The following is a 13,085-nucleotide window of genomic DNA, read 5'->3' as shown; positions in this document are numbered from 1 at the left end:
TGGTATGACTAAATTAATCCCAAAACGCTTAACCTACTTACTAGAGGGTTTGATTCACTTATTCCGTCATTGTGTGAGTTAAATCTGTTGATTTCTAAGTTCCTAGTCATGTTTCATCACCTTCTATTCTTTCCCCCTCAACTCATATTTTAAAGTGTTCATCAATATGCTCCATCCAGTTCTGATTCTCGATATACTTATAACTTTCATATCGGTCATTCTTCTTTTTCATCTACCGCCAGAAGAATCTATTTACTTCTACTATACTCTTGGGTTTATAGTGTTTCTAGTTCTCCCGTATCTTTATATTGCTATATGCATCGATATATATGGTTTATAATTTTTGGTTTGTCGTTGGGATTTATATCTTCCCTTATATTTCAAAGTCTCTGTTTCTATTTTCTATAATCATTGTCATCCACAGTTAATGCTCTCTTTTATTTACTGCAATTTATACCCCAATTTCTATTTCGGAGTTTTGTCCTTTCGTTTCTTCTTCTTGCGATTAAGCACCGCTTGTAATGGTCCAGAATTCACAGATATGAATTTCGGAATGAACATTGTTAATGTTCTAGGAAGGAAATTGTGATGGCACGATCTTGACTTGTCAAATTACTAGAATACCTTGGAAAAGGCCGAATCATCAAGAAATATTTTCTTGATATTTTAGAGGTTAAATAGAATACAAGAGTCGTATAACATGGCACATGATGATGTTATGATCTGTGAATCATCACGTTCCATTTAGAAACTCAGCATGAATTACTGTAATATAATCACGTTGATCAAGTGTCATTATATTATACTAACTCATGCTTCAGTTTCCAACACTACTTCAAAAACATTCATAGTTTAAACTCAAAGGTTTACAGAGTATAGGAACTAAACAGTTTCCTTTTTGATGTAATCCAGATAGCGCAAAGAGATAAATGATTCCAGATAAGAATAGGTAAGAAAATATCTTCAGAAATATGGAGGATATTTATAATGAAAGATATGATGATATTTTAGAATATCTAAGATCAGAGGATGATGAAGAATATTATTCACAAGGGTTTAGAGTCAGGAGTAAGGTATTTAATAATAATTTCAGCAGACACTGAATCATTTGGATTCTTTGAAGGCAGGTTTAGTCTTTGTGATTTGTCCATAGCCTCCTTCATGGTTTGCTTAATCCGTTTTCCAGTTCCAAACCTTCTCTTTTTCTAAGCTTTTCCAACACACTATCCTTTATTATCAAACTTTTGACTGTTAAGGTCGTTTACAGTTTTTGCTGCTTCATCAGCATTTTCCAAACTTCGGAGAACTAGTTCGCAGTTTAGGGTGTTTTTCAGAAACTTCACATTCAAAGTATATAAGTCTAGGAGATAGACGTTATATATACACCTATAACTGTTGGCAGAGACATGCTGCAAGATTTCAAAATACTAATTGCTGATTCCCAGTAATTGGCATGACAATTCTTGTTACAAAATGCGGATGAGTAAATGATGGGGTTTCGATAAATATAATGACTTTTCGGAAAGTCAAAGATCAGTGAAGTTGTTGGTAAGTTTATTTTTAATGTGGTGAGACATAAAAGGTTCTCCGGTAACAATGACGAAAGGGCAACGTCTATATCAAGGTTATAATAAGACTGTTTCAACTGAAAAGTCGAAGTTGACTTGCTAAAGCTGTGACAAAACTGACTAATTTGAAAAGGAATCGCAAAGTTATTTTTGCTAATAAATGCCAAAAGGTCTGACACGGATACGTGTTAAATTATGACTCTGGTTTCGAGAGCTTTTCAGATGCAAGACTGTGGTTAATATGTGGTTGGATCATTATCTCGATTGTTTATTATTTGAAGTGTCTTCAGGAATTTTGAAGGATTTTGAACACAGATTGTAATCGTTAATATACATTTGATGTTCTAACACACTTTTGAAGTCAAAGTATAGCTTTGAAAGATGTAGGAATCTAAAAGTGATAGTACCGATTATATCTCGAATTAAATTCTGAGATTTTAAAATCAGAATATGTAATTGGGATTGAATTAGTATGGTTGTTTTAATTTCTATGAAAGAATGTATATTATTGTGAAAGTAGGAAGTATAATTGATAATTTGCTTAATCTGATTCGAAGAATGTAACATATTAATTGTGAATTTATATATATCTCTCGGGTATTACCTACCCGTTAAAAAATTTTCACAATTAATATTTTGTACATAAGAATTTTATTACAGTTTTTATGAAAATATATATGTATATATTCTCCTCAGATGTAACATAGATTTTAATGAGTTAATACTAAATTAAACTCATCCGATTTACGGTTGGAACTAGAATTGAATAATTCCTTGAAGGCTTTAGAGGTTACATAAGTATTTCTTCAATAATATTGAAATTATGAATCAATACTTCGTTATTTGTTGAGATGTGATGTTGGTTTTCGTTAAATTCTTGTGAACTTCGCAAAGTACGAATGATGTTATCTGAAAAGTTTCGGTTACATCAATGATGAAGTGTAAAATCAAATATATACTTGATTTATTAGGAATTGGAATTTGTTGAATTGAGACAGAGATTGTAGTTAACGATGGTTAAGTCGCGGGCGAGGGACGTACATTATTGCATATTTATAATATGAATTAACCGAGTAGTTAAGATTCACACACAATAGCTTAGCACGGAAAGATTTATTTTTTATTTCAAAATATATATATATAAAATATATATATATATAATTTCTTCAGAGGGAATGAGTTAATTCTTCATAACTTGTTGATACAATATACACGTTATTGATTCGTAATGATGTCCACAGTGATTCTTGAACTGACGGAGTTTGTGATATTATAGGTATTGTTGATTCTGATGTTGACTGTACTGACGATGCTGGTGACGTTGACGGTACTGTTGATGCTGTTGTTAAAACAAGTTTAACTTGTTAATCACACACCATTTTTGTCAGGGTTTCTACTCTTCCTTCTATCATTTTGGTTCGCTTAACTGATTTATGGTTAGGGCTAGATTAGATAATCTCTAAGACTTTAGAGATTATATAATCGCCGCGGAATGTTTCTCCAATGAAGTTATGAATTAATACTTCGTCAGTTATTGTTGTTGGTACTCCTTGGTATCTATGGTGCGTATGACGTTGATGCTAGTGGGACAGATTGTGAAGTTGAGGTTTACAACGCGGTTGTGGTTGGAGGTGGTAATGGTACTGTTGGCGTTGATGATGGTGGTACTGGTTATGCTGCTGGTGCTGCTGCTGGTGTTTGTAATCTCTGCACCATATTCTCCAAAGCCACTACCCGAGCGCGAAGTTCGTTGACTTCTTCTATTATTCCAGGATGATTGTTGGTCGGAACGAGCGGATAAATAAAATCTAGAATTTGATGTAGTATATAATCGTGACGAGATACCCTGGAAATGAGAGAGAAAATGGTGTCTCGAACAGGTTCGCCGGTAAGTGCTTCAGGTTCTTCGCCAAGAGGGCAATGTGGTGGATGGAAAGGATCGCCTTCTTCTTGTTTCTAATGATTGAGGAGGCTACGAACCCATCCCCAATTCATCCAGAATAGGTGATGACTGATTGGTTGATCCATTCCGGTCACACTGCTTTCGGAGCTTGAGTGAGATTCCATTTCGGAATCCGAGTGACTTGAACTGATGACAAATTCCATTTCGTACGATTGGATAAAGGATTTTCGATATAAAATGATTTTTCGGCTATCGGGTGGTATTCTATTTACATAGGATATCTATATATAGAGATCAAAAGATTTCATAGATTACGGAGGAATTTGCGGGATATGTCAGGCAAAGTTTAAAGTAACAGATACGATAAGATATGATTTAGCAGATACGCTAAGATATGAATTTTGTCTATACACTACTCATGCAATTAATGTAGCAAGACGTGTCTAGACTAATAATGATAAGTAGATAATTTCCTATGGATGATAAGCAGATGATTTCCGACTAGAAATGATAAGCAAAACTTTTGACATGCAGACACGGTCGAAGTCCAGACTCACTAATGCATCCTAACGACTTATCAGTTAGACACACTAATGCAGACCTGGTTCGCTAAGACCACCGCTCTGATACCAACTGAAAGGACCCGTTCATATACATTATAAACGATTCACAATAGTTGATTACATTGCGAGGTATTTGACCTCTATATGATACATTTTACAAACATTGCATTCGTTTTTAAAAGACAATCTTTCTTTACATCAAAAATTGACAGGCATGCATACCATTTCATAATATCCACTATCCAACTATAAATTGATTTAATAATAATCTTTGATGAACTCAATGACTCGAATGCAACGTTCTTCGAAATATGCTATTGAAGACTCCAAGTAATATCTTTAAAATGAGCAAATGCACAGTGGAAGATTTCTTTAACACCTGAGAATAAACATGCTTTAAAGTGTCAACCAAAAGGTTGGTGAGTTCATTAGTTTATCATAATCATTTATTTCCATCATTTTAATAGACCACAAGAATTTCATTTCCAGTTCTCATAAATATACGTCCCATGCATAGAGACAAAAACAATCATTCATATGGTGAACACCTGGTAACCGACATTAACTAGATACATATAAGAATATCCCCTATCATTCCGGGATCCTCCTTCGGACATGATATAAATTTCGAAGTACTAAAGCATCCGGTACTTTGGATGGGGTTTGTTAGGCCCAATAGATCTATCTTTAGGATTCGCGTCAATTAGGGTGTCTGTTCCCTAATTCTTAGATTACCAGACTTTAATAAAAAGGGGCATATTCGATTTCGATAATTCAACCATAGAATGTAGTTTCAATTACTTGTGTCTATTTCGTCAAAACATTTATAAAAGCGCATGTATTCTCAGTCCCAAAAATATAAAGGGTAAAAAGGCAAATGAAACTCACCATACTGTATTTCGTAGTAAAAATACATATAACGTCATTGAACAAGTGCAAGGTTGGCCTCGGATTCACGAACCTAAATTAATTATATATATTTATGTGTTGGTCAATATTTGTCTAACAAATTAGGTCAAGTCATAGTGTACCACAATCCTAATGCTCGAGACTAATATGCAAAAGTCAACAAAAGTAAATTTGACTCAAAATAATTTCCAAAAATCTATACATGATTAATACATAGTTTAAATATCGTCGTTTTATATTTTTAAATATTTTTAAAAGATTTATTAGAGTAAATAATATAATTTATTTATTAATAAATAAAATTTTATATTATATTTATATAATAAAATATATTTTTATATATATTAAGTAATAAAATTTATAGGGTTCATTTAATATTATAAAGATAATATGATAGGTATTATTAAAGTAAGTTATTACACGTAGTAAAATATGTTTGTATCAAATATTTATTTGATAAAATAATATCTATAATGATAGTAAGTAAAAGTTGTATTATTTTGTAATAATAATTATTATTATAAAAATATCAATATTTATAATTACTAAGATGACATTATGATAAAATGATAATTCTAATTATGATAACTTTAATATTTACGATAATTTTTAATATTATCTTTAAAATAATAATTCTATTTGAAATAATAATAATAATGATATTTTATAGTAACAATGACATTTCTATTAAAATGATAATTTTTGTTAAAATGATAGTTTTAATACTAACGATAATTTTAATAATAATAGTAATGATAAAAATAATAAGAACGATAATTTTATCTAAATCAATATCTTATAATATTTTAATTTCATCATGATACTCTTACCCATTATTTCCTAATCGTTTCGTTTAATTGCTTTTAATCGACTTTTATATCATGTTCGTAATAATGATAATAATAGTAATCAAAATAATTAGGTGTTACAAATATTTGTTTTAATTACACTAATATTAATAATGATAGTTACTATAACATTATTAACGATAATACTAATAATTATCTTAATGATAATATAGTAATAATAATATTAACAATAACAATAACCATTTTTAAATAATGATATATATATTAATAATAATAATAATAATAATAATAATAATAATAATAATAATAATAATAATAATAATAATAATAATACCAATAATAATAATAATAATAATAATAATAATAATAATAATAATAATAATAATAATAATAATTGGATAATAATAATAATACTAATTATAACTTTAACGATAATAACGATAGTAATAATAAAAAAATAATAATTTTTTTTAATGATAAATCCTTTTATTGATAAAGATAATAATAATAATAATAATAATAATAATAATAATAATAATAATAATAATAATAATAATAATAATAAGATAAAACTGGAACGACGATAATAATGATGATAATAATAATCATTTTTAATAATAATACAAAAATTCGATGGACTATAACTTCAAATCCGTTCATCGAAATCATTCGATATCTAAATGAAAAGTTCTTAATTTTTCGCTAGCTTTCCAACAACATGCATATCTTATACCTTATCTCAGTCGCATATATAACTAATTCAGGATTCAACATAACCTAACTAAAGGCAATATCAAAAGTACAAACATGCATAATCCTATATACTCGAGCACTAGTCAGGGATACACTATTAGTATGTAAAAGTTAAATTATGAGTACTCACGTATCAATATTGAGATTCAATATTGCAGGAAAGGTACGTAGACGCAACGGAGATGATAAATACTATATTGACCTCGCGAGCATACCCATGAACCATACCCAATCACCTCCATAGCTATAACCCATAATTTCCTTAATCCAATCCCACTCGAAAAACAATTTCGAAATCACTCGGACAGTACTCTGACGTAATATTTATGTATACTAATAATATCTTGAAATAATATGGAGTAAATATATATATGTAAATCGATTGAGAGAGTTTAGAGAAAAATATTTTCAAGTTTCTATGAAATAATGAAACCTATTGAATTCTATTTATAATAGATTTTTGAATTATTAAAGTGAATTATTAAAGTATGAATTATTAAAGTGAATTATTAAAGTATGAATTATTAAAGTGAATTATTAAAGTATGAATTATTAAAGTGAATTATTAAAGTATGAATTATTAAAGTATGAATTATTAAAGTGAATTATTAAAGTTAAAGTTAAAGTAAAGTAAAAATAAAGTAAAGGTAAAGTTTAAGTATAGTAAAAGTATAAAACTACATAATACGTATAATACGCGTATAAATATATATAATATTAATTTAAATCATTATATATATTTAATAAAATATAAATATCGTTATCTTTATCATACTAGTTAAGTAATGAGTTGTCAAAAGTGGTTCTAGATATTTATAAAAGTTATATACGTTTTAATAATAAAGTTCTTTTTAAACTGAAAACGTTTTTGTACGTTTGAAACTAAATAGATCAATCGAGTCTTTATGAGATTCAATCTTCCACTATCCTTTGTCTAGTTCTCAATGATTAACAATTTGTTCTTATTTATAAATCACTTTACCATTTTCTGAATATTGTTAAAATAGAAAGATTTCTCAAATCAACGTGGGCTTTTCAACAGAGACTTGTAATCATAATTGAATATATCTGATAATTCAATCATTTGATCTTATCTTCTAATTCCATTGATAAACATTTTGAAACAGATACAATCATATAAAGTATTTAATCTAATATTTTGTTTACGTTTCAAGTTATAATATATATATACACATATACATATATAATCATATTCATTTAATGGTTCATGAATCGTTGGAACTTGGTCGAGGTCGAATGAATGTATGAACATAGTTTAAAATTCTTGAAATTTAACTTAACAAATATTGCTTATCGTGTCGGAAACATATAAAGATTAAAGTTTAAATTTGGTTGGAAATTTCTGGGTTGTCACATGTCGTTACTCCACATAAGTCTCCTCCTTTGTTTCTTAAGAAGGCGAAGACGCTTTACTACTCAAAACATCATATGGCCTTTGATTTCAACCTTCCATCCATATGAGACAACTTGCTTAAACTTTTCATGATCCATAATGTAATTGCTAAATTTGAAAGGCTTTGGTTTGGTCTCACCAGATTGCGCAAATTTCAAAATATCCGGACAATGATCTGAAATACGGTATGCCTGAAAAATAACATAAGCATCAACATACCGAGAGATAAAAGCATCATTCGTCATAGCCCGATCGATATTTTTCAACAATCCCACTTCTGCATTTGGTCTTTGGTTCCAAGTATACCGAAACCCCATGTGATTTATATCTACCATATGCATATTATCAACGCACTCTTGGAATTCCCGCATAGCTATAGTAAAGCGTGAAGTACCTACTGATGAGTCTTCAATATTTAGGGAAACATTAAAATCTCCCATCATAACCCAAGGGTTACCATTAACAAAACGATTATGTATTTCCAATTCCCTCCACAATGGCCTTCTCTGAGTATATTGATTAGCTGCATAAATGAAAGAAACAAAAAACTGTTGGCTATCAACAATCGATCTAACAATGCATGGCTTGATCAGAGACAGCAAGAACCATAAGTTGAACAACATCCAAATCCCATCCAATGATAATTCTGGTACCCCGAACACAAACACTATTATTTGACGTTCAATTCCATCTAAGAAATACTGAGCTACAAATCCGATTCAGTTTATCAATAGCTACATGTGATTCCAGTATTGCACAAATACTAAGCTTATTACTTGAAACAATGTCTTGAACCTCGCTTTGTTTCGGGGTGCGGTTCAATCCCCGTATATTCCAAGATGCAATATTAACCATTTAAACTGTCTAAACCGGGTGTGCTTGCACCCTCAGAATATTTCTTTTTCGCCATAAAAATATCAGTTTCATTGTTCCCGGGTTCAACCTCCCTCTGCTCGAGATCATCTTTATTAATGAGCAAATAATTTGGGTCCTCCTCTTCATTAACATTACGCAGAGCATCAAATGGGTTGTCCATATGCACCTCTTTTGTACAACTAGTTCCCTCTTTACTAGTATTCACAACATTTTTTATTTTTGGCCTGTAGACGAATTTGGGTTTGCATTTTTCATAGGTACACCAACAGCCCCAATCTTTTTCGTACCATTTTTTGTCGTGACTTGTTTAAACCCATCGTTAGTCTCCACCACCTTCGCTGCATCCACTTGAACAACTTTCGGGCATTGAACATCCTTATGGCCAAACACTCTACAACAAGATCATCTTGGCGGCTTCCATTCATACTCAATGCGTACTTCATCTATCGTCTTAGTGTTCGTGACCAGGTTCGGGGTATTAACCTTTAATGTTTCCTTTAGTTCAATTCCCGAGTCAGTTTCAACCATAGCACGCGCATAATTGGGTCTTTCCCATGATTCAACACACATAGTAGATGTGTATGAGTCGAACATCATTGGTTTCCCAATTTTAGAAGCAATCACGCTCAACCCAATTTCAGTAAAAGCAGCTAATGGAATATCAAATATTTTTACCCATACAGGAACCTTTGTGAGATCTTCTTTTAACAGTGATACATTTGGTGTCCATGTATTAAGAATGATTGGAACATTGTGTATCATCCATGGACCACCCTCCATAACTTGTTGCATTCCCTGCGCAGACTCAAATTTAAAGAAGTAAAATCCCTTAGCATTCATCATCATATTTTCGATCCCAAATTTCTTCCACGTGTTCATCACATAGTACTTCACCACCGGGAATGGAAGTCTTTGTCCCAAAAAATAGCCATATAAAGTATTTTTATATCTATTAGAGGCCTCTACCAAAGACTCATTAGGAATCACAACATCCAAATTATCATGGTTCTCAGATTCAATAAAGCGGAAGTTTACCTTTTTTTTATTCGTATCACCCCCAGCAGTGTGGAGATAAGATTTAGAAGGTTGAATAACTTTCTCCTCAATAGGCTTAGGGTTCTTAGCAATAGCAGGGTTAATAACTTTGCTTTTACCTCTTGTGTAACATGGAAAATCTAAATCATAATCTGAATGAACACTTCCTTCACGTGATTCTGCTTCCACAGTATGCACACTTATATTATCAATGTTATCTCCTTCCTGTATTTTGATTTCTTCATGGCCATGCACTTCATGATTACTTGTAGAGTAGTCTTCGATCGACTCTTCGTTTGGGATGACCACATTCGTAGATTCCTCTTTCTTTGATTAAATCTCAGAAGATGAATCACAACTATCACTTTCCTGAACATTTTCGATTTCATCCACTCCCACCTTGCGATTTCGAAGAACCCTAGACGTTGAAACATGTGGTTTTTTCTTCTTTTCCTTCTTACCCATACCCAACACCCAACAGAACTAAGATGTTAACGATTAAGCAAAGTACGAGATTGAAAATTAGATTTTAACTTGATCGGAAAAAATGCATGCGATTTGGTAGTATAACACATTAAAACAAATAATATATAAAAGTGTCGTTGGTGATTCTTATGTTCCATCTAACAAATATTTTGGTTAATTTAGATTTACATGAAAACAAGGATGCAGGTCGTCCCATCAATTTTATGGGCCCTGTTCAGTATGTCAAAATAGGCCTTTTATGTAAGCAAATTTTTCATGCTAAGTTCAAAAATACTAAAGAATATTGTAATCATCATGAAAAATAACTATTGTAGAGAAAGTAATATCAAATAGTTATATATAATCAATCATACATATCTACTATTAATAATTCATAATTTAATATAACAAATAATATATACTGGAGGAACGAAAACGATCGTACCTTTAACAAATATAAATGATAAATGATAGTGTTAATGAATACATACGTTTGATAATATAATAATATAAATAATAATAAAATATCTTGACAATAGTGAATAATTATAAATAATAATTAATATAATACTCCGTAATAATAATATATTATGTACTTAATAAAATAATGATACGGAGTACTTATACGCAAGAGTCATCGAATGCGCAGTATTCAAAAGACTAATAAATACGGGGAGTAATAACTGGACTATTGGCCCATCAATATAACTGGATGGACTACAAGACTACTGGGTAACCGTTAATATCCTTATATCTTAATATACTGTTGGGTATAAAATTTTGGGTCCCTTAATTTAATGGGCCCTGTGCAAATGAACTGGGTGCACAGTCCATTACCCGGGCCTGCAAGGATGAGCTGGTTATACTTAAAACGGGTTCTGAGAGTGTAGAGTGCACACCAATAAGAGTTGGCTAGACACTGTCACGAATATAGAGGGGTCAAGGGCCCCTTGCGGGGTCCAAGAGGCAGCGTCCTAAATCTAAACCCTAAACTCTAATTTCTAAACCCTAAAAACACGCTCGAAAAATAACATTGCATCACGATAAATTTTAGCAGAAACATTTATCGATGAATGTTATTTCTTCGAGCATTTTCTGGTCAAAATAATAACATTTATTACAAATTATCTTTTTTTAATGTTCATATTTTCACGTAATCTTAATGTTTGAAAGTAAAAATATTAAAAAACAAGAAAAAAAATCTACTTCCCGTAAAAAAATGTTTCTCTCTTGATCAAATATATATGTATATATATATATATACATATATATATATATATATATACATATATATATATATATATATATATATATATATATATATATATATATATATATATATATATATATATTGATTTAGTCAAGAGGGAAACACTTTTTAGAGGGAAATGAAGGAAATTTTTGTGATAAATGTTATTATTTTGAAATTTTTTATTCAAACATTAAGATCACATGAAAATATGAACATGTAAAAAAGACACTTTGTGATAAATGTTATTATTTTGACAGAAAAACGCTCCAAGAAATAAATGATAACAGATCAATCCTAGATTGAGATCAATCAAGAATCGAGTGCAATGAGGGGTGGAATAGGGTGTTGATAATGTTTATGGGACCTTATGATCGTCTTTCACTAACATCGAGTGATCAATCACAACGTCCCGGTCTTGACGGATTTACCTTAACCAAAATTGTGATGATTCTCGGGCAAAGTCACGAGTAATTCACAAAGGCTAGAGCAAAACATCCAAAATCAACAACCTAAAATGAGAGGACAAGCTCCCTATTTATAGATTTGGAATCTTCGTGGAATAAGTGTCTGTGCATTCTTTATTGAACCGCAGTAGCTATGCGGGACATCTTCGAAGTCTTTGGTTTATGCGGGCTTCTGCAATGCAGTAATATGTTTTGCGCGGTCTTTGCTATTTCACGCAACTCTTGATTGCGCTTGCCTTTGTTTTGCCTTTACACTTAAAATATATACATATACATTCCTATGTATATGATCAAGTCCTCCCAGTTTATTGTGTTACAATTTTGAAAAAAATGTAACATAATAAAATCTAAAAAATATAGTTAACAAATGATTTTTAAACGGTCCGCAAAAGAGTTTTGTTATGCGTGCAAATGCAGACGACTGATGAACTATTCACGTCCCATCAGCATTCGCCTAACGGCTCTTTTATAGCCGTTGATATTTCTCTGCAACATTATAGCCGTTGATATACCATCATTGCGATTAATCCCTTTATGCCTCTATTAGGATTATAAATAGGAGCAATAGCCGCATAATTCAATTTTACGTTTTCTCCTTCATTTCTTTTCGATCAAAAAACTCCATCGCTATAAAATTATTCTTGCATAATTCACAATTACGTTCTGTAGTTCATACTTTTAATCTCATTTTCTTAATTTTTCCTCAATTTATCATGGCTTCTCCTTATACCCCTTCATCGTCTGCAACAACAACTACGAGCCATTTTTCATCCTATATGACGGATGAAAAGATCGAACAACTGAAGAGAAACTATACACTACTGGATACGTTCTTTCCTGTTGCACCATCAGCTGAAGCTAGGGCAGACAATCCGCCCAAAGACATGATTGTGGTGTACAAAACTGAGATGTTTTAGGGCAATCTTAGATTCCCTTTAACAGACTTCTTTCTGGGCGTGTGCGATTATTATAAGATTGCCATTGCCAACTCCCCCATATGCTGTAGCGAAGATCACACTCTTCGAAATGTACTGTAGGGCGCTCAACAAACAACCCCTGGTTGATGCATTTCAC

At 31.3% G+C, this 13,085-nt stretch overlaps 1 protein-coding gene across 1 annotated transcript; it reads right to left on the bottom strand.

Moving 5' to 3' along the window:
• Positions 1–7,942: 7,942 nt before the first annotated feature.
• Positions 7,943–8,955, bottom strand: LOC139864073 (uncharacterized). The gene is made up of 2 exons (XM_071852659.1): positions 8,772–8,955; positions 7,943–8,442 (listed from the first exon to the last, which is right to left on the bottom strand). The coding sequence occupies exons 1-2, from the start codon at positions 8,953–8,955 to the stop codon at positions 7,943–7,945; spliced, it is 684 nt and encodes a 227-aa protein (XP_071708760.1).
• Positions 8,956–13,085: the final 4,130 nt, after the last annotated feature.

Source organism: Rutidosis leptorrhynchoides, chromosome 8, assembly GCF_046630445.1.
Source record: "Rutidosis leptorrhynchoides isolate AG116_Rl617_1_P2 chromosome 8, CSIRO_AGI_Rlap_v1, whole genome shotgun sequence".
Lineage (NCBI taxonomy): Eukaryota > Viridiplantae > Streptophyta > Magnoliopsida > Asterales > Asteraceae > Rutidosis > Rutidosis leptorrhynchoides.
The sequence above is the reverse complement of the archived record's forward strand: the minus strand, read 5'-3'. Positions and strand labels throughout refer to the sequence as shown.